Genomic DNA, 23,077 nt, shown 5'->3' on the forward strand with positions numbered 1-23,077 from the left:
CAAAATAGGCAAATCGGGGTTAAAACAGATAACTTCATCAGTACTAGCTCGAGTTCATGTGCCTAAACTGACGAAATATGGTCAAACATGTTAAAAGGCGACCAGGGTATCATGCCAATCCGACCCGTCTATCGGTTTAACCTGTATTACTCGTTCTAACTCGACCAGTTTTGATGTGTTACCCAAGTTGACCACAAGTATAAGTCAAATGATGTTTTCGACAATTGGATATGCAATTATGCATCATTTATAACCTAAAAGTTACCGAGTTTGAATACAACAAAAACATAGAAATGACAATAACACAAACTGTTATAATAAATGGAGTTTTTAATTTGACCAAGGTACACACAAAATAGACATCCAAACAAAATGAACTCTAATGTTAAATTTTTCTATTCACAGGCTAATTTGGTGTCAAAGCTGCTTAAACAGATCGCAAACGCTTGAAACGCAGATAACGGGTACCGATAATCCATAGTAAACATATCTTTCCCGACTTTCCCGAACTGCAGTATCACTTTATCATGCTCTGGTGGCGGCAGTTGTGGTGGCTGGGATGTTCCCACTGCCGGCGGGGCGGCGATCAATTGAAAGTTCTTAACTGAAGCAATTGTTACACGTCCTCTAAAGTTCAAACACCAGCATTGCAGCTGTTCGTGCCATCGAGGTGACTTGTTTTTCAACACCAAGGGCAGTTTGGACTTTTCACTATCCGGGACGTCGGCTGATGTGGCAGCTCCCATGATTTCAGAAAACCTCGAGCTGCTGAACTCGGTTGACCGGTCAAGGGACTTTGAGAATGACATGCTGCGGAAGGAGTCTTCTAGTGAGCGGGGTGGGAGGAGTTGGTCTGGCTGACCTGGCACGGTGCCACCTGGCTCAAGGGAGGAGGCAGGAATTGTGTGCATGACACAGTGCATCCTGCGTGGGCCCCGTGTGCCAAGAACGTTAAGCTCGTAGGTGATGTGGGCAATGTCGTAGCTGCCACTTGGCACTTTTGGAGACACTTTTTTGGAATAGAATCTTTTTGATCTTCCAGGTGGAGGCGGGATATTGGCGCCCGAATGTGGAGGCTGTGTGTCATATATTATGAACTTCGTTCCAAGAAAATTAGACCTGTAAAAAAACAACACACAAAAGATCAATAAAAATTGAAACTTTAATTCTTTATATTGTTAATGGATCTAGAGGTGAAAATCGACCCACTTACTTATGAACGGGTTGATAGGGCCGCTAAATAGGTCGTATCATGGGTTGGTGGGTCGACACACACGACCATTGAACCCGACAAGAAAAGAGAATTATTTAACTTTTTTACATATTAATACTCCAAAGTCCAAAGTTCTAAATTATATATTATTGTTACTTTTAAGCAATTATGTTGTTACCTATGCCAATTTGTTTTTAAAATTCTAAATTTTGGCATAAAACTTGCGCAGTTAGTTTAAAGTTAATATACAAAGCACATTTTAAAAAACCAAAGAAATGAACAAATGGTTAAACGGGTCAACCCGCGAACCCATCAGGTTGTCATGAACACGTTCGGCTAAGCTAAATTCACAGGTTTGACCAAAAACTGGCCCAAGCCCGTTTAGACTAAACCCAAACCCATGAATTTCGTGTTTCAATGTCGCAAAAGGGTCAATTAAACATTAGCACCAAAGGATTTTGTTTAGTGCATAAAGGTACACAATCTCCAGAATCATTTAATTTAAATATTTAGGCCATTAATGTAATGGAATTATTTTTTTAATCCTACTTGGCGCATTCGTTATTAGGTTTTACCAACAATGTGCCTAAGACTAAAGTCAACAACTAACTTCTTCTAAATAAACGTAAACTAAATAATAAATCAGAATCATCAACCACTTAAAGGTGGCTTTGAAGTCATCAACCCCTAAAGGTGGTTAGGTTTAAACTTTAAAATATTAATCATCATTCATTAATCTTTTAAAATCAGTTTTTAACCACCATGTCTATCCGAAACATTTCACTTAATTATTTATATTTAAAAAATGAGAATACATGAACGAGAATGTTAAAATTTATATACCTGAGCTTCCCGATGTAAGTGTTGCTTGACCTAGAAATGTTTTCAGAATCCATGGAGATTACGTATTCAGTGCAAGTGGTTCTTCGTGTTCTCTTTGCAGACAGCAAAAACTTCCCATTTTCAACTAGCAAAGCAGCTGCAAAACCGATTAAATTTTTATAATACGATCGTTAATGTAGCACATCAAGTTTATCTTCAACTAATTTTTTTTTGAAGTCTGATTATTGAAAAACATTATGCCACAAATTACCTGGGCTAAGACACAGAAACAGATGATATGTCAAGTTTGATTTATCCCTCTTGATGAAACATTGAATAGTAACATCACGTGGCCCCGGCTGTAAAAAGAATAACACTGTAAAGATCAGTAATCATAGTATAATTCCATGCATATTGTGTTTACTTATGAATTTGTTGATTAGGGTTGTGTTTGCCCTTTTAACAGGTCAAACACATAAAAAAACAAAACATAACTCAAAGAGAAAGAGTTCGCACCAGTCAAAAGTCACTTTAACGCATATACATTGTTATGCATAAAAGCTCCTAAATATTTTATATAAAAAATCATACAGTAACCGAAAAATATGAACTTTTCAATCATATAAGAGCATGTTTGGGATTGAGTTTGAAAAGTGCTTATTGGCTTATTGGCTTTTTTAAAAAGCCATTTTGAAAAGAAAGGATTTGGGGCTTTTGGAAAACTGCTTTTTAACCCTTTCAAAAAGCTAAATAAAGAAAGATTTTCGTGATTGCCAAACACATTTTAATATATTGGCTTTTCGAAAACACCAATACGCCAATAAGCATTTTTCAAACTCAATCCCAAAATTGCTCTAACAAAACAAATATTTACAAACTTTTTTTAACTTTTTAGACAAAAAGGTTTTGGATTAACCCAACCAAGCCCAATTTGGCACGCCATCGGCCATCCAACCCATCCCATTTTGACGCTTCAAGAAAGAGGTCATGCTGGTCAAAACTGCCTAAGGTATATACATTGTTATGCATAAAACCTCCTAACTCATTTTATTTAATAAAATCATATTATTACTAAAAAACCACGAACATTTTAATCATATTTAACGCAACAATTATTTACAAACTTTTTATATAAAAAGGGTTTTGGATCAACCCAACCCATCTGACCCCCATTTTGACACCTCGAGAAATAATAAAAAAATACCTGCTTCAAAGAAACTGGGAAAGTAAGCTTCCCACAAGATTCTGGAGTTCCAACAATTTCCTTACACATACTTCTCCAAGACCTACAAACCGCAGCGCACGCAACTACATGTTTTCTTGCTGGCCAAGTGCTTTCACTCTCTTCCAACCTCTTAATCACATCAAAAAGAAGCTCGGGTGGAAGATTAGCCCACCTACTGTTCTGGACAATAAGTGACGGATGAGTATCATGTAAATCATTGATTGAACCCTGTGATTTCCCTCTGCTATGAAGGCTCGACAGCCTCACGTCAAAACTTCGCCTCGATAAACTCCCGAACCCGTCTCGCACGTCACGAACTATGCTTCGAAACGACATTTTATTTACAAGAAATCAAGAAAAAACGCTTTCAACGGACGGCTGCAAAAACAATCAAAGAAAGTTTTAGTCCGATTGAACAAAACGGTAAATCAGGAGAACATAAAAGTTGACAAAGCACATGAAAGCATTGTATATCCGCATTTCACTAATCAATCGAAAGTTAGAATCTTGTAACAATATTTTTCATGTCTCTTGAGTTTTTATAAAAAGGGGTGAGGGTGGTTTCAAGGAAGTCAACTCTATCTTTATCTGTCAAGGTTGTTTTTTGCCAAATGGGAATAAATAAATAGAAAAAATCTACTATTATGAATAGAGTACATAACTTAAACTCATGTGTATGAACAGCAAAATAGAAAACATATGAGCAAGAAACAAAATTTTCAATAATGTTTGTCCCACAAAAGTTGACCATACAGAGTTTTTTGGGCAATGAAAAAAGTCAAAGACTTTCCTCTCATCAATCTACAAGAATCAATTTCATTTTCAACTATGATATAATCAAAGCTTTTTTGGGCAAAAAAACAGCATCAATCATCTAATCAAGTAGGCAGGCTCTAAACATACACAGTATACACCAAACTAAGTCAATCCTTACCAGATTGATTCCTTGTGCTTCAAACTAATTATACATCAAAACATAAAAATTGAACCAAATTCAATCAGAAAAATTGGGGAAAAGAAAACTAAGCTGTTAAAACACGAAACCCATGAATTAAAAGCCACAAACTTTGACTTTAAGCATCACTAACTCCATAAAAATGTAATCTTTTCTTTTATAAATATAAAGAAATTAGGGTTTTTGTAACCAACTAGATCCAAACAAAAAAACCTTAATCCAACTCAGGGCATTGAGTGTAAAAAAATGCAAGATTAGAGATCTAGAAGTGAAGTAAACCTTTAGAAATGAGGATCAGCAGATGAAGGTTTGATTGAGGAGTTTGGTCGAACAGTTGGTAGGCATGATGAAGATCAAGAAAGGAAAGTTGGGTCAGACCCAGAAGAAATAGAAGAAGAAGAAGATATACATTACATTAAATCTAGCTCAACTAACCAGGAGAACAAGATTAAAAAGTCTACCAATATTCTAGTACTGTATTATTTTTGTTTCAAATTTAATAATTGACGTGTGAGGAAGATGTGAATATGCTTTTAATGACTTTTGATTAAAAGAATCAAACCATAAATCGTTGTCGTTTAATTATTATCGTCGTGTGCTTGGGCCCGTTTGAATAGTCTTTCTAAATCGATGCATAAGTTACAACTGGTTTGATTGAGCCCGTTTCAATAGTCTTCAGTTGAATCGCCGACCTAGACATATGGTTGAATCGGATTTCAAAAATGATTTTATCTTTTTTTTTCTAGTCAAAATATTTATTAATGATTAGCTAACCATTTTAGACTTCATAGTCTGTTTACTACAATACTTGCTAATGTTGTAAATCTACGTTAATAGATAAGGCAGTCTCATGATTTGATTTAAATTCGTTATATATTTTTGTATTTAAATTATTTTTTATGTCAACTAGTTTTTGAAACAAGTCTAGCTGGGTTGATTAGTAGACTGATAAGATAAGACAAGAGAATCAATAATCGACTTAATGCGTTGTTTGGAAAAGATGATCGCTCTTAAAGCATTAGGTGCCTTGGGAATAGGGTCTTTAAAGGCTTTGAAGTTTAGGCTTATCTGAAAATGATGGTGGCGATTAGAAAATGAAGATAACAGCCTTCAGGGTAATGTATAACAATAAGAACCATGCCAAGTAAATTTCATTAATAGTTAAAACTATCAGTAGGATTTGGGGACAGTGAGATGATGGCAAGCCTTACTTTTATCCTTAAGAATACAAAAACCGCTTTCAATGAAATCCCTGACTCCAGAAAAACAACGCAAAACAAATAATATATAATAAAATATATTAGGATTATGCAGTATTTAGTAATAACAAAGGAATTTAAATAAAAAAATAATATTAATAGCAATAAAAATAATAACAATATTATTATTATTATTATTATTATTATAGTAGTGATGCGTAAAAGAGAGAGATCCAAGCCTTATACCGAATTGGAATACTGAGTGTATCGAAAGCAAGGAATACTAAAGACGTTCAATGACACTAGTATTGCTCAGTTCATAACACTATTCACTTGCTAGTCGGTTTCCATTTCAACATTCAAAATAAAAAAGTTAAGAAACATTAATGTTTAAAATATCATGGAAATAAATGAGTATACATTTATTGGTTTAGGTTGAATTTGATTTGGGTACATTAAATATAGAAGTGTGGTGCAATAAATATCGAGAGTAGATTAGATATGGATTCAAACTGTAAGGCTAAGGGTACCGGTCTTGTGGATGGGGGGGGGGGGCGGAGGCCCGGCGTGGCTATCTGGCTCGCGAACACCGCTACCACCTTGGCGTGGATGGGGGCGCGGTTGGTGTCACACCCCAACCAAAGGCGGCGGAACATGCCGAGGTGTAACGATTGTCCATAAGCACATGACACTAATTAAAGTGACAGTATTTAATAAACTCATTTCATTTCACAACATCGAAAATGTCACATAACAACTATCCATAAAATAACCATAAACAAAATATCACAAAATATGGCAAATTTGATATTGTTCATTTTTACTAATATCCTAAGGTCTTTGATGTCGTTTTCTTCACAATCATAAATCAACCAAGATGCAAACCTGCAACATTTCATAAAATAAAGTTTGTCAACACAAAGGTTGGTGAGCAATTCATAAGTTTAATCATATTAGTATATAATAAAGAGAGCCACAAAACTTGCATACGAAACGATAAATAAAAGTGGTAATTTGGATAAATAGATATCTCTAAACACATCAGCGACACCTAGCTATAAGGGGATGCCAAATAGTCTAGGATTTTATAGTTATCGTTAATTGCATTACGTTAACGACACCTTGCTATAAGGGGATGCCAAATAGTCTATTATAGTTCCACCAACCAAAAGCGATAAACACATAGGCATATAAGCATAGAACACCAAATCGAGCAATTATTTAGGTAAAGTATACAACTACGTTTGTGATTTAAGATTCAAATATAAAGCATTTTGTTGAATAAGTATGAAATGTCACCCCCAAAATAAAAGATGGAAAATGGGGTATGAAGTACTCACCTTCAAGTAGTAAACTTAAAAGATGATAATTTGGAGATTTGTCAGAACGACGAGTTTAACGCACAATGCCTAAAAAGAAAAGAAGTCTTGAATTTAGAAAGGTTGTCTTGAAGGTCTTTAAACAAAATAAATGTTGAGAAATGTAAATAATTAAAGTTCAAGGTTTAAAATGTAACTATTTAAGAATTTATAATAATAACCCTTTAAAAATGTAAGTTTGCTCGAAACCGGGTTAAAGTATCTAACCTTAATATTTACTCAATCTATGTTAAGTAATAAGGTGGGTAAAATGCAAGAATGCAAATCCCTTTGGAATAAAGATACTAAAACGGTTTTTTTTATCGAGTGTTCGGGTTGTCGGTTCGGGTCTTGATAATTGGTCAAACCCAAAGTCAACTTTCCAAAATATTGAATGTTATGAGATAACTCAATAAAATTTAATAAGACTTAACCAAGTATGTAGTTCCATTGTTTTAGAACTAACAACGCACGTTAAGCGAGTGTTCGGTTTTGTCGGTCCAAACTTTGTTATGAGATCAAGTTGGATCCAACATTTCCAAGTACTTAAAAAAATATTTAAAAATCAATTTGTAACTATTTTTAAAGAAATATACAAGTCTTGATGGCTAAAAAATCACACTTGTGTGTCTTAAGCGAATAAGAATCGGTTTGGTTTCCACATGTCCAACCACTAAAGAACTTGTATAATAATGTACAAATAAAAAAAATACTTTAAGTTTTACAACCAAAAGTTAACAATAAAGTCTTTAAACAAAAGTTCGGTTTTCGGTTCGGATCGTGTTTCGGGTTAAGACCGAGGTAAGATTCTACAAACCCATAACCATAGAATTTGTAAAAATGATTTTAGAAACTTAGATCTAACAATAAGCATGTTTAAACAATTATTTAACAAAACTAGTAACAAAGTTCGGTTTACGGTTTAGAGCTATTTACGGTTAAACCGAAGCATAGACTCTTAAAAACCCATAACCATGGAACTTGTAAACATGACCAGCAAACTAAAATAAGCAAGATTAATATGTATGAACAAGTTATATAGATGTATATATATCAAGGACACGAAGTCCTCCATGAAGTCTTGCCTTATGAGGTCCGAAACCTCACTGACCGAAATCGGAGAAGTAACTACCAAAGGTAAACAAGGGGTGTATATTATATATATGTTGCACAACCATAAACAAGTATTAATAAGGCTACATAAACTAATTAAGATGAAAGACTAAAAACCTTCAAGAACACTTAAGAAGATAACCTTGAATCTTTGATGTTTGAGAGAGGTTTTTTTTTTTTTTTTTGAGTTGTAGCAAGGGAAAATGAAGAGGAAAGGTGGTGTATATATAAGGTAATTGTAACACCCCGACCAAAGGCGGATTATACATCGGGGCGCCACATATTGCTTCATTACTCGCGACACTATTGGTGTCAATATTTATTAATACACATTTTATCGCGCACGCGCAGCGGGGAAAATAAAGAACATAAATCAAACATAAATCAATATATTATAAATTATAACATTCAAACAACATTAACTTGTCTTGGTACATTTTAATTCTAGGTCCAAAAGTAAAAACGTCCTACGTGTCCACAAGCTCCAAAACAGCTACTGCAAACCTGAACATGTGTTAAAATAAACGTCAAACACTTGCGTGTTGGTGAGAAATCAAGTTTAATAGATAATCATAGATAATCACAGTAAATCTGCGCGCAACACGTGTATGTCTAGAGTTTAACAAGGGTGTAATCAGATTGTGATCAAGCCTAAGATAGTTCATAGATCATAGTTCAATCCATGCTCCCAATTGAGCATAAAAACGAGAAAACATCTGTGCAAGTGTAAACAAAGAAAACCGTAAACGATAGGTCTCCCGTGTTCAACTAATGGTACCAACGGAACTGCGGAATAGGCCGAACAAAGCGGTTAATGATACACACATACAAATAAACAGCCAAGTAAACGTCCTCAACACATGGGATACTGCGCGACTAAAGTTCATAAACAAGTTTAAGACTCTAAGTTTGTATGAACACATGAACATCCCAAAACATTAAAAGCAAAAAGGGATTAGGTACGAGATTACTCACATGATAAACGATGCGGTGATAGATAAAGCAAGAACCAACTTTAAACAAGCACAAGTTAACCTATAAATAAGATTATTGTTTTAATGATTTGTTTTAAGTCTTGATTATAAGTTAGCATAATTAATAAGTAAATTATAATATATATATTACCGGAAAAGCAGGAAGAACAAGGAGGAAGACGGAGGCAGAGAGGAAGACGGCAGAGAGAGCAAGGAGCAAGAGAACAGGAGAGATTAAGTGTTTTGTGTGTGATGTGTTAGGAAAAAAAAATAATACTATTATTTATAGAGAAACCCTAGGGAACACAATCCTAGAAAAGGGGAAAAGATCTCAAAAAGCAAAAGATATCAAAAAGCATAAGAATCCAAAAGCAAAAGATATCAAAAGATATGGCAGCTGCAGGGGGCAAGATAAAGCTGACAGGGAACAGTAACAGGCATGGGCGGTTCAGATAAAGGTACTGGTCAAGCATGGCAAAAGCAGATCTCAAAAGATAATGTCAGTCACTTTTTCTACCAACCAATGGGGGTTGGTACGCATGCTGCGCCGAAAGTAACTATTCAGACATAAAGCAGATTAGGTCAACAGCACGGAAGATAAGACAACACAAAAGCATACAGGCTGGAATAAACAGTGATACAAGGGTTAAGCGCGGGAAGGCTGAGTGCGCGAGCGCGAAGGCTGGCACAACAATCCTTAGCGCACTGCGGGAAGAATCACAAATCCTTAGCGTGCTGCGTGAAGAACAAGAATTCTAAGCGCATCGCGGGAAGAACATACATTCTTAGCGCATTGCGGGAAGAACATGCATTCTTAGCGCGCTGCGAGAAGAGTTCTCTTCACGCATCGCAGGAACAAGATGTCTTCACGCAGGCTTCCATGTAAGGAGTCTGGCGCGTGGAGCTGCAGACATCCTTAGGCGGAAAGAACCAAAGGACAAGAGGGAAGAGAAGGCGGAAAGAGAGAGGGAGAAAGAGGCGGGCAGGAAATATATATTATTATTAAAAATAAAATACAAGTATAAATATTAAATAATAAAAGAGAGATCGGGTCAGAGAAACGGGTACCTGGGTCGGGTCGGATCGGGGCAGATGTCACAGTCTCCCCTACTTTAAGAAATTTCGTCCCGAAATTTATCTCGAAGTAGGTTGCGCAGAGAACAGGTGCGGGTACTTGATCTTCATGTGATCTTCCCTTTCCCATGTAAACTCGGCTCCGCGCTTGGACTCCCAACGAACTTTCACGATAGGGATACGACTGCGCTTGGTTTGCTTAACCTCGCGATCCATAATCTCAACAGGCTTCTCAATGAAATGCATGGATTCATCAACTTGAACTTCATCAAGTGGAATGTGAAGGTTCTCGTCAGCTAAACACTTCTTGAGATTGGAAACATGGAACGTTGGATGCACATTACTGAGCGCGAGCGGCAGGTCAAGTCTGTAGGCAACTTTTCCCACACGCGCGAGAATCTTGAATGGACCAACATAACGAGGAGCAAGCTTACCCTTCTTCCCAAAGCGGACAACACCTTTCCAAGGCGACACTTTGAGGAGAACAAGATCACCAACTTGAAATTCGAGAGGCTTTCGCCTACGATCTGCGTAACTCTTTTGTCGGCTTCTGGCAGTCAGCAAATGATCACGGATCTTGGCGATTTTATCGGTTGTCTCTTGAACAAGTTCGGGTCCTGTGATTTGAGTTTCACCCACTTCGCTCCAACAAATTGGGGAGCGGCATTTACGACCGTAAAGTGCTTCAAATGGGGCCATACCGATACTGGAATGATAGCTGTTGTTATAAGAAAACTCGATCAAAGGCAGGTGTGAATCCCAATTACCTCCAAAATCAAGAACACAAGATCGGAGCATATCCTCAAGAGTTTGAATAGTTCGCTCAGACTGACCGTCAGTCTGAGGATGATATGCCGTACTCATGTCCAAGCGAGTTCCTAGCGCAGATTGGAGAGATTTCCAAAAGCGAGATATAAAACGGCCATCGCGATCGGATATGATGCTCAAAGGAGTACCATGGCGGCAGACGATTTCCTTGACATAAAGCTGCGCGAGATGCTCAACACGGTAGTTTTCACGAATGGGCAGAAAGTGAGCAGATTTAGTCAATCGATCCACTACTACCCAAATGCTATCATGTTTGCTTGCTGTCAAAGGTAACTTGGTAATAAAGTCCATCGCTATACCTTCCCATTTCCACGTAGGAATTTCTGGTTGTTCGAGCAAACCAGATGGGCGTTGGTGTTCAGCTTTAACTTTAGAACAAGTCAGGCACTTAGCTACGAACACAGCAATATCCTTTTTCATACCGGGCCACCAATAAGTTATGCGCAAATCCTTGTACATCTTATCAGCGCCGGGATGAATAGAATACCGAGATTTGTGCGCTTCACTCAGGATATCAGCGCGAAGATTCTCATCACAAGGGATCCAGATGCGATTGAGATAGCAGAGAATTCCACTCAGATTAGGGACAAAGAGTGCTTCCGCGCCACACGCTAACTCGGCGCGAAGGTTACCATTACTGATGGATGCGCGCTGCGCGTCACGAATACGCGATTCAAGGTTGCTTTGAATCGGCGCGAAGTGAAGCTGGGTGCGCGGCAAGATACAGTTAAGTTGGCAGGGTTTTCGGCTGAGCGCGTCGGCTACCACATTAGCCTTACCAGGGTGATACCGGATCTCACAATCGTAATCGCTGATGAGTTCGTTCCATCGGCGTTGCCTCATGTTAAGTTCCTTTTGATCAAAGATATGCTGAAGGCTTTTATGGTCAGTGTAGAGGATACACTTAGTACCATAAAGGTAGTGTCTCCAGATCTTCAAGGCAAAAACAACTGCACCAAGCTCGAGGTCGTGAGTGGTATAATTCTTTTCATGAACCTTGAGTTGCCTTGATGCGTAAGCGATAACCTTGCCTCGTTGCATAAGAACACAACCGAGACCTTGGTTGGAGGCATCGCAATACACGACAAAATCATCATTACCCTCAGGTAGTGCAAGAACAGGAGCTTCACACAACAAACGCTTGAGCGTTAGAAAGGCTTCTTCTTGCTTCGAGCCCCAAATATACGGTTTACCTTTGTGAGTCAGAGCTGTTAAAGGCAAAGCGATCTTCGAGAAGTTCGAAATAAAGCGCCGGTAATAACCAGCTAAGCCTAGAAAGGAACGGATCTCAGAAGGAGAGGATGGCGTAATCCAGTTCTTGATTGCTTCAATCTTGGATGGGTCGACATGAATACCCATCTTGTTTACAACATGACCAAGAAACTGTACTTCATCAGACCAGAATTCACACTTGGAAAGTTTAGCATAGAGCTGCTCGGTTCGAAGCTTCTGCAACACCAACCGAAGATGTTGCTCATGCTCGGCCTTGGTCTTAGAATACACCAGAACATCATCGATAAACACGATCACGAATTTATCCAAGAAAGGCCTACACACCCGATTCATTAGATCCATGAAAACGGCGGGTGCGTTGGTTAGACCGAAGGACATGACCAAGAATTCAAAATGGCCATAACGAGTTCGGAAAGCAGTCTTCGGAACATCTTCATCGCGGATACGCAACTGATGATAACCAGAACGGAGATCGATCTTCGAGAAACAGGAGGCACCTTGGAGTTGATCAAAGAGGTCGTCAATACGCGGTAAGGGATACCGGTTTTTAATGGTGAGTTTGTTCAACTCGCGGTAATCAATACACATGCGAAACGATCCATCTTTCTTTTTAACGAACAACACCGGAGCACCCCAGGGCGAAGAGCTAGGGCGAATGAATCCTTTAGCAGTCAACTCTTGGAGTTGGCTGGCCAATTCTTGCATCTCAGCGGGTGCAAGACGGTAAGGAGATTTAGCAACGGGGGAAGCACCAGGGACAAGATCAACACGAAACTCGACTTCACGAGCGGGAGGGATACCAGGAAGATCATCAGGAAAAACTTCAGGAAAATCACGCACAACAGGGATATCGCGAAGCTTCTTTCCTTCATCGGGTTTAACCACATGGGCTAGAAATGCAATACACTTCTTCCGCATGAGTCTTTGGGCTTCGGCGCAAGACATAAGTTTAAGACCACTGGAGGGTTTTTCGCCGTAAATATGAAGATCACCATTTTCTCGAGGTATGCGAATCAATTTCTTGGCGCAAATAACTTCGGCGCGATTCTTCGAGAGCCAGTCCATACCAATGATAACATCAAAGCTTCCAAGAGGCATAGGGATGAGGTCGATCAGAAAATCGTTTTCGTTAAGGTTAAGCGTGCAATCTTTAATTACCGAGTTTATTAAAACAGTTTCGCCATTAGCCAATTCAACTGAAAAATCTTCTTTTAAGTCATCGCGCGGTCGCGCAAGCTTCTGCTCGAAGGCGCGAGAGATAAAACTTCGATCGGCGCCAGTATCAAAAAGCATAGATGCATAAAATCCGTTAAGCAAAAATGTACCATTAACTACGTCGTTATTCGCTTGCGCTTGGTGCGCGGTTATGTTAAAAGCTCGGCCACGCGTCACTTGGTTCGAAATTTGGTTCACCGGATTCGCTTGAGTAATCTGAACTTGTAGCCTTGGGCACGCGTTCCGGAAATGACTTGGATCACCGCAGTTAAAGCACGATCTGGGTCGTGGGTTTTGGTAAGTTGGCTGTGGGTTCTGCGGGTAAGCTGGTGGTGTTGGCGCAATCGGATTGGAGGGAGGGGTTCTACAGTACTCGACGGAGTGACCTACGCGGCCACATCGGTTACATTGTCGACACGGGACTTGAGGTGGGTGATGAAGTCTACAGGTTGGGCAAAAGGGTTGGTTTCCTGTGTAAGGTTTCTTAGTTGGCGGGGCAGGGAGTGCGGGATTGGTTAAGGCATAGTTGTGGACTGCAGGAGGTGCTGGGTAGGTTGACAGTGGGTTAGGCGCGTAAACTGGGGGTTGGTAAACGGGTTGCTGGACAATGGGCGGGTTGGTAAGCGCATAGGCTTGTCTGCGCCTACGTTTCTGGTTATGGTTTGAGGGTTCTGGTTTGGTTTCTGTTGGTTCAGGGACAGTCTTGGTGGGTTTGGTCTTCTCAGTTCCCCGCAGGAACAGGGTTCCTGCTCTGACATGGTTGTCGCTGAGCACAGCGGCCAATTCGATGGCGTCAGAGAGGGTAACTGGGTTTCTGGCCCATACAGAATCTTGAATTTCCATGGGGAGACCCCCAAGGAATTTCTCGATGGCTCGGCGGGAAGGGGTAACAAGGTGAGGGACCAGTAAGCTTAGCTCGTGGAAGCGCGTCGCGTACTCGCGCGCTTCACCGCTGTATTGCTTCAAGTTCCAGAATTCTTCCTCCAGGCGCTTAACTTCGTTGGGAGGGCAGAACTCTCGCGTAAGAATTTCCTTGAATTCCTCCCATGTCATGCTAGAAGCAGCCTCTGCGCCACGCGCATGAGCTACTCCATTCCACCATGTAAGCGCTCTGGATTCCAGGACACTGGAAGCATATAGGGTTCGTCTGTCTGAGGGGCATTGGGTGTGGAGGAAAGTGTTTTCAATCTTCTCAAGCCATTGGAGCATCACGGTGGCTCCTTCAAGACCTGTGAACTTCGGAGGGTTACCCGCATTAAAGGACTTAATGTTATAACTGGAGGTATTAGCATTGTTTTGGCTCAAAGCTTGGGCTATTGCGGCGGCCATTTCCTGGGAACGTTGCTGTCTACGCATGCGCGAGGCTTCTCTTCTCTGAAATCGGCGAGATAGCGGAGGCATTCTATAAAAATTTTAATTTTAGTTAATATCTTGGTTTTAGCGCAAAGTTTTAATCTTATAAAGCTTGGTTTCACGGAGTTAGATACTATCAAAAGTTAAAGTAAAATAAATGATCCTAAATGCAGACTTAATAAAGGTAACAAATTCGAATCAAGAACCGACAATTCACGTATCACCGTGACTTTCCGAGTTCTCAATTTAAAATAGCTAGTAAACGAGTATTGGAGATTGACGATTCATGTATCACCATGACTTTCCAATCTTCAATATAAAATATACAAGAAAATGAGTATTGGAGGTTGACAATTCATGTACCACCATGACTTTTCAAGTCTCCAACCTCAGAACATAATCGTAAATGGAAATTGAAAATCAACTATTCATGTATCACCATGACTTTTCGGATCTTCAAATCCCAACAAACGAATATGTAAGTAAAATCAATAAAAATCGAAATTCAACAAAAGTCGAAATATCGCGGAATAAAATCATATACTGCGCAAGCGCGAGCATATTCATAAATAACGAGTAATTAACAATAAGCGCGCAAACATGAGATTTCTCTCATGCGCGAGAAGGGACTCTTAGGTATTCTAGGCCGTTACGTCTAACCACCTATCCTAAAGTCAACGAGCTCTGATACCAATCTGTAACACCCCGACCAAAGGCGGATTATACATCGGGGCGCCACATATTGCTTCATTACTCGCGACACTATTGGTGTCAATATTTATTAATACACATTTTATCGCGCACGCGCAGCGGGGAAAATAAAGAACATAAATCAAACATAAATCAATATATTATAAATTATAACATTCAAACAACATTAACTTGTCTTGGTACATTTTAATTCTAGGTCCAAAAGTAAAAACGTCCTACGTGTCCACAAGCTCCAAAACAGCTACTGCAAACCTGAACATGTGTTAAAATAAACGTCAAACACTTGCGTGTTGGTGAGAAATCAAGTTTAATAGATAATCATAGATAATCACAGTAAATCTGCGCGCAACACGTGTATGTCTAGAGTTTAACAAGGGTGTAATCAGATTGTGATCAAGCCTAAGATAGTTCATAGATCATAGTTCAATCCATGCTCCCAATTGAGCATAAAAACGAGAAAACATCTGTGCAAGTGTAAACAAAGAAAACCGTAAACGATAGGTCTCCCGTGTTCAACTAATGGTACCAACGGAACTGCGGAATAGGCCGAACAAAGCGGTTAATGATACACACATACAAATAAACAGCCAAGTAAACGTCCTCAACACATGGGATACTGCGCGACTAAAGTTCATAAACAAGTTTAAGACTCTAAGTTTGTATGAACACATGAACATCCCAAAACATTAAAAGCAAAAAGGGATTAGGTACGAGATTACTCACATGATAAACGATGCGGTGATAGATAAAGCAAGAACCAACTTTAAACAAGCACAAGTTAACCTATAAATAAGATTATTGTTTTAATGATTTGTTTTAAGTCTTGATTATAAGTTAGCATAATTAATAAGTAAATTATAATATATATATTACCGGAAAAGCAGGAAGAACAAGGAGGAAGACGGAGGCAGAGAGGAAGACGGCAGAGAGAGCAAGGAGCAAGAGAACAGGAGAGATTAAGTGTTTTGTGTGTGATGTGTTAGGAAAAAAAAATAATACTATTATTTATAGAGAAACCCTAGGGAACACAATCCTAGAAAAGGGGAAAAGATCTCAAAAAGCAAAAGATATCAAAAAGCATAAGAATCCAAAAGCAAAAGATATCAAAAGATATGGCAGCTGCAGGGGGCAAGATAAAGCTGACAGGGAACAGTAACAGGCATGGGCGGTTCAGATAAAGGTACTGGTCAAGCATGGCAAAAGCAGATCTCAAAAGATAATGTCAGTCACTTTTTCTACCAACCAATGGGGGTTGGTACGCATGCTGCGCCGAAAGTAACTATTCAGACATAAAGCAGATTAGGTCAACAGCACGGAAGATAAGACAACACAAAAGCATACAGGCTGGAATAAACAGTGATACAAGGGTTAAGCGCGGGAAGGCTGAGTGCGCGAGCGCGAAGGCTGGCACAACAATCCTTAGCGCACTGCGGGAAGAATCACAAATCCTTAGCGTGCTGCGTGAAGAACAAGAATTCTAAGCGCATCGCGGGAAGAACATACATTCTTAGCGCATTGCGGGAAGAACATGCATTCTTAGCGCGCTGCGAGAAGAGTTCTCTTCACGCATCGCAGGAACAAGATGTCTTCACGCAGGCTTCCATGTAAGGAGTCTGGCGCGTGGAGCTGCAGACATCCTTAGGCGGAAAGAACCAAAGGACAAGAGGGAAGAGAAGGCGGAAAGAGAGAGGGAGAAAGAGGCGGGCAGGAAATATATATTATTATTAAAAATAAAATACAAGTATAAATATTAAATAATAAAAGAGAGATCGGGTCAGAGAAACGGGTACCTGGGTCGGGTCGGATCGGGGCAGATGTCACAGTAATGTTGGTGGTCAAATATGGGTGTGAGACACAAGAGTTTTCATGCAAAATGGATAAAGACAAAAACACAAAACAACAAAAAAAAGTAATAAAATAAATAAATAAAAATAAAAATAAAGGTGGGATGTTTTCAAGACCCAACAAGTGTGAAACAATATTGTAACATAAATCCATCATTTTGATTATAACATAAGCTTCGGTTTACAAATCGGGTCGGTTTACATAATAAACAAATACAATAACGAATACAAACAAGACCCGAAATTGACAAATGTCACAGTTGGCCGGTGCGGGGCAGTCCGCGTGGGAAATATAGCCGTTGGGGTGGTTTTTTAAAAAAAAGTTTTTTTTTTGTTTAACCTATAAATACCAATCCACACACTCCATTTTAATTAAAACTCACCCCATTCTCTCTTATTCTCTTGAAAAACCATACTTTCCCTCTACCAAAACTATATTTCTCTCCATTTTTATAAATGGAATCGTCTTCGTCGTCTTCGTCTTCCAATTCTTCCGAAGAAGACGAACTCATTTGTCAAGCGGTTCAAACGACGATAAATTTTTTAATCGATCAAAGATGCCCTCGAGCCCCATTATACCGGCAACCACGTCTTCGTGATCGAAAGACTGCTAATGAAACTTTGATACGTCACTATTTTAGCCCCGATCCCGCATATGGTAGGGAAAGTTTTAAAACCCGTTTTCTAATGACTAGACGATTATTCATGCGTCTAGCAAATGACTTGCCGGAGCACTTTGAGTATTTTCAACAAAGGGATGACGCTAGAGGTCATCCCGGGTTCACGCCTACTCAAAAAATTATCGCCACTCTTCGGCAACTAGCGTATGGTGTTGGCTCGGACATGTTGGACGAGTATCTACAAATGGCTAAAAAGACCGGACGCGATTCGCTTAACCACTTTTGTAAAGGTATATAGTTTTATTTAAAATTTTATTATTTACATTTATTTATATAATTTTAAATAATTATATTTAGGGGTCATATCGCTATACAAGCGGAAGATACTTACGTAAACTAACAATGTATGATATCCAACGCATATACGAGGTGCACAGTCATGCCTCCCCGGGATGCTCGGTAGCCTCGATTGTATGCATGTTGGTTGGGCTATGTGTCATACTGCTTGGCGAGGTCAATTCCACCAAGGTGATCACCCCGGCCCTACGATTGTACTTGAGGCAGTGGCGTCACAGGATCTTTGGTTTTTGCATGCGTTTTTTGGGGTTGCCGGGTCAAATAATGACCTCAATGTTATCGATCAATCACCGATATTCGATGACCTTATTGACGGGGTTGAACCCCCTCAGGCTTTTTTTGCAAATGGAGAACACTTCAAGTACGGGTACTACCTCGTTGATGGCATTTACAGCGAATGGGGGACACTAGTTCAAGCTTATGCGTCTCCACTTTCTGACAAACGAAAGTACTTCACGAAGAGACAAGAATCGGCCAGAAAAGATATTGAAAGGGCGTTTGGAGTCCTAAAGAAAAAATAGGCAACATTGGCGAAGCCAATAAAATTTTGGACAAGGGAGAAGATAACGGAAGTCGTCTACACGTGTGTAATCCTACATAACATGATACTAGAAGACGAGGGTTACGCTATTTGTCAAAACTACCAAGGTGATATTCCAAGACAAGAATCGACGATCACCAATGAACAACAACTCGACAACTTAAATATCATCAAGAGCCGTGAGATACACGGCAACCTTCGGCATGAGTTGGTCGAGCATTTGTGGGATAGAAGACCCGATAATCTTGTATTAGACTAGTAATATTTTAAATTATTATTAATGTAATGTTTTATATTATTATTAATTCAATCAAGCTCCGGATCACCTGGACCACTCTTGATCCTGTGCCACGTCACCGCCTACGTGTCGTAAATATATTGGATCACTTGGGCTTGGATCAAGCCCCCCTACCCTTAGCCTAACATGGGGTGTGTTACTTTATATGTGTTTTTTTATACGGAGATGAATGAACATGTTAAGTTTGACGAGGTACATGGTTAAAATTAGTATTTTTTTAGAGTTTTTTTTTTATTTTTCAAAAATATTCATAAATGAAATTAATTCTTTCTAACAAATTGGAATTCCAGGAATAAAATTGATCAATTAAATTTTGTGTTATAATTAGTTTGTAAACTTTAGAGTTAATAAAGTTGAAATTTATAAATCATCACCAACACAATCAAAAGTATACACAACACATCTTTCCATATTTGAATGGTTCTTTCACTTTGAGTTTTAGTTTTAGATATGGTTATGGTGTGAATGGTTCTTGCACTTTGAGTTTTAGTTTTAGTTACGGTTATGGTGATACATTGTAACACTCCGGTTAAAGCGGAAACGCCTGAGTGTGACGTACAGATTTTGCTTAAACACACGTAACACTATTAGGTGACCATAATAACATTATTTCATTTAAATCTTTATGTAACACAAGTTTATCAAATAATACAAGTTGTAACAAATAAATAAACAAATGCTAGGTTGTTATTTGAATATCCTATAGGCATACTATGTGTCTTCTAACTTTCATCCTCGTATCTTTACACCTGTAACATATGTATAAAATAAAGTCAGCTATGAACATAGCTGGTGAGCTTTCCACAGTTTAAGTACGTACATAAAAACTATACAATTCATGGACAAGTGATAAACGAGCAAGTAAGTCCCTTTCCAGTTGGTAACAACCAACGTACTTGGGTAATCGTACAAGTAAGGTCCTTTCCAATTGGTAACAACCAACGTACTTGGATAATGAGGCCCTTTTCCACTCGATACAAATGGACCGGAGTGCAAAGGGGGGCGTATGATCATACTTAATGAGGCTTCCCAATCGTGCAAGTAATATTCGTGCAAGTAATACAAGTAACACACAAGTCCATATACGAATTGTAGTTTTGTAATAGAAGTAATAACACTTGAATTTTAATACGGATACATATGTCACCCCAAAATATGAACACGTTTAAAAAGGGGTTGTGATAAACTCACCTCGAAATCGAAGATAACTTGAAATATAAAGCGTAAGCACAATAACGAAACCGAAGCAACCGAAAGTACTTTAAAAAATCCGAAACGATCAAACTTCTCGAACTATAAATAAAATAAATACGAATATTTAAGGACCAAACTAACGGAGTTATAAAGTTAATTATTGTCTAATTTAATTGGAACTATATTATTTTACTTAGTTTTTTAATATTTTTAGGCATTTTTGTATTATAATATATATTTTTAAGCTTAACGGGATTTGTAATATTTAATAATAAAACTAACGCTAATATGGTATATTACAAGGCACAAATTTTAAGAGGTGATCTTATCTTGAAAGTAATTATGATAACGAAATAAACACTGGCGAAATATAAACTCATTTTAACGGTTTTAATTATTTTAATACTATATAATTATTATTGATTAAAGACTTTAATATTTTTGGAATACGAATTTTCATTGGTCAAATCTATCTCGAAAGCATATACGTTAGTGTATTATAGTTTATAAAGACTAACGAATGTAATAATAATATAATATTATATTAGCGGGTTTAAGTTAACGAACGGTTTTAACGGATTAAGTTAACGAAATGAAAAAAATAGTTATTTTTTTTAACGAGTTTGGAAGTTGGGTTATAGTTGAAAAAGAGAGAAAAAAAATAAAATTTATTTAAGTTAAAAATAATTATATTTGATTTATAAATAATTTAATTGATTTTTAAATGATTTATTAAATAATAATAAAAAAAATGGGTTTTAATAAGATAAACCAAAAATGTATGAGCTAACAAGGGTTTGAACCCAGGTCCTCACACCTACACACATACAGCTTAACCAACTGACCTAGCTTACAAGTTAGTTTAAGGATAGAAACAAAAATATATAAATTAACATAACTATTCATCTTCTTCCTCTAGATAACCTTAGGTTGCCAATTATTCAGATTGTTTCCATGTTTGTTAAAATCAGGTTAGGGGTTTTGTATTATGGCTAAAAACTATCAATAATCATGAATCAATTACCTGGTAAGGTGACGGGATGATGGTGAACCACCGTGGCCGGACAAACGAGACTAGCCGGATTAATATCTTGATATAGCGTTTATGTTTGATTGGTTTTAGGATTGATACAAGTTTGAAGGTGGATTCCTGTCCTATTTATAGTTTCACTTGGGTCGTTACGCGTTTAAAAATATTTTGTTGATTTTAAGAATTTCCGGCGGCGATTGCGGAAAATTATACGCACGTTAAAGTCGTTAATATGCAGTATTATTGGTGATTATAAGTTTTACGTTATGGTGTATAGTCATTACGAGCTTTAATTGAGTTATTATACGCGTTACAGGGCGTTGTAAATCTTGGCCGGAGCCGTTACGGCTTGACGGAGCCGGTGGCCGGAAATGCGTGAGGTTAGGGAGGGCTGGGTTGGGTGTAATTATTAATTAATATAATTTAAATCATATTTACATAACTAGCCCCTGATGTTTAATAATCTTTTAAAATCTGAAACTTAAATATAAATTGCATAAAGATCCTTCAACTTTAGAGTTTCCTTTAAATCAATTTTTAAACTATAATCACCTTTTAAACCTTGAACTTATGAAATATGTTTAAATGTAGTACAGTAATACTTGAATAATTTTTGTTACTTTATACTTGTATCTTGTAAATCGTTAACTTTAATAAATACTTTAATCATTGAGTTTTCGTTAATTGCATAAAACGAATAGAAAACGAACGAACGATAAACCTATATAATCGGGAATATTGTATAAAATATTGAAACGATGAAATGAGTCGGTTTAACGAGTACGAGTATAAATTTAAATAACAATTAATGAATGTCGCATAAATACATGAAACTAACTTGATATATATATATATATATAAACAAAAACCAAAAAAAAAATTAAAATGGGTCGGCTTTCGGGTTTGAAAGTAACGAATGTTACATACACGGTACTCAATTTAACCTAGTACCCAAATCTTCTTGAAGCTTCATCTAATTCCTTAAGCTAAATCTTGTATCTTTATCCAATACAATAGAAATCGACACATTTCGCCTTGTCGTTACTTTTCTATAATAAATGTAACCATTATATAATGAGAATATCTTCTCATATCAGAAAAAGTGGACCTATCATTATTCATGTAACATTAGTTTATTACGGAAAAGTTAACGTACAAATTAAACTAACGTACTGACTATGAGAATCAAGTAGTGTAGTTATATTTACAAGTAGTGTAATTACACTACAATGTAATTACACTATACAATAATTACTCTATATTATTTATATAATTATACTACTTGATTCTCACAGTTAGCACGTTAATTTAATTTGTATTTGATCCAAACCCAAGTTTCCTATATGCGTTTGTTGATTTAGTAACAAGCTCATATTATTATGTTACATTACGGTATAATGATTCCAATATCCGGAGCGATTCAAGGAGGAGAGATAAGGTGGTTTCCTTCTTATAAGAAAACTATTACAACTAGTACTCTGTTTTCAGGATTCTTGATAAATCAATACAAAGAAGTGTACTTAGCAAACTATATAAGGACTTATAAATATCTTATTGTGCAACTAATGTAACCGCGTCATTTATCTTGTATTCGGTATGAGTTAACTGATATAATGTTTATGCATAGGGTCTCAGGTCTCCTTGTACAATATCTAGAATTTGAATTCGACTTGCAAACATAAGTGCTAGTAAGTCTTTCCAAGAACATGTGGGGATTTCGTTGACGATCAGCACATCTTTCATTATTTATTTCTCATCCTTCTTGAACTACGATTTCAAAAGTCCAGCTCGTAAAACCCGACATGCATGGTTTATTTAGGTTTCTTAAACTATATGCATTTACATTATTCGTGAATATATATTTTAAATTGTATAATCTATTGTATTATTTTTCTTTGGTCTCTGAATAAACTTTAAAAG

At 37.7% G+C, this 23,077-nt stretch overlaps 2 protein-coding genes across 2 annotated transcripts; one reads left to right on the plus strand and one right to left on the minus strand.

Moving 5' to 3' along the window:
* Nucleotides 1–312: 312 nt before the first annotated feature.
* LOC143591135 (tubby-like F-box protein 8) lies at nucleotides 313–3,842 on the minus strand. The gene is made up of 4 exons (XM_077071435.1): nucleotides 3,240–3,842; nucleotides 2,307–2,394; nucleotides 2,057–2,192; nucleotides 313–1,119 (listed from the first exon to the last, which is right to left on the minus strand). Exons 1-4 carry the CDS (start codon nucleotides 3,594–3,596, stop codon nucleotides 396–398), a joined length of 1,305 nt encoding a protein of 434 aa, XP_076927550.1. The 5' UTR covers nucleotides 3,597–3,842; the 3' UTR covers nucleotides 313–395.
* Nucleotides 3,843–17,822: 13,980 nt separating this feature from the next.
* Nucleotides 17,823–18,615, plus strand: LOC143591136 (uncharacterized). The gene is made up of 2 exons (XM_077071436.1): nucleotides 17,823–18,027; nucleotides 18,167–18,615. The coding sequence occupies exons 1-2, from the start codon at nucleotides 17,823–17,825 to the stop codon at nucleotides 18,613–18,615; spliced, it is 654 nt and encodes a 217-aa protein (XP_076927551.1).
* The last annotated feature ends 4,462 nt before the right edge of the window (nucleotides 18,616–23,077 follow it).

Source organism: Bidens hawaiensis, unplaced genomic scaffold (genome assembly GCF_021521415.1).
Source record: "Bidens hawaiensis isolate Kalapana, Puna unplaced genomic scaffold, B.hawaiensis_p1.1 tig00039282_1, whole genome shotgun sequence".
In the NCBI taxonomy this organism is placed as follows: Eukaryota; Viridiplantae; Streptophyta; class Magnoliopsida; order Asterales; family Asteraceae; genus Bidens; species Bidens hawaiensis.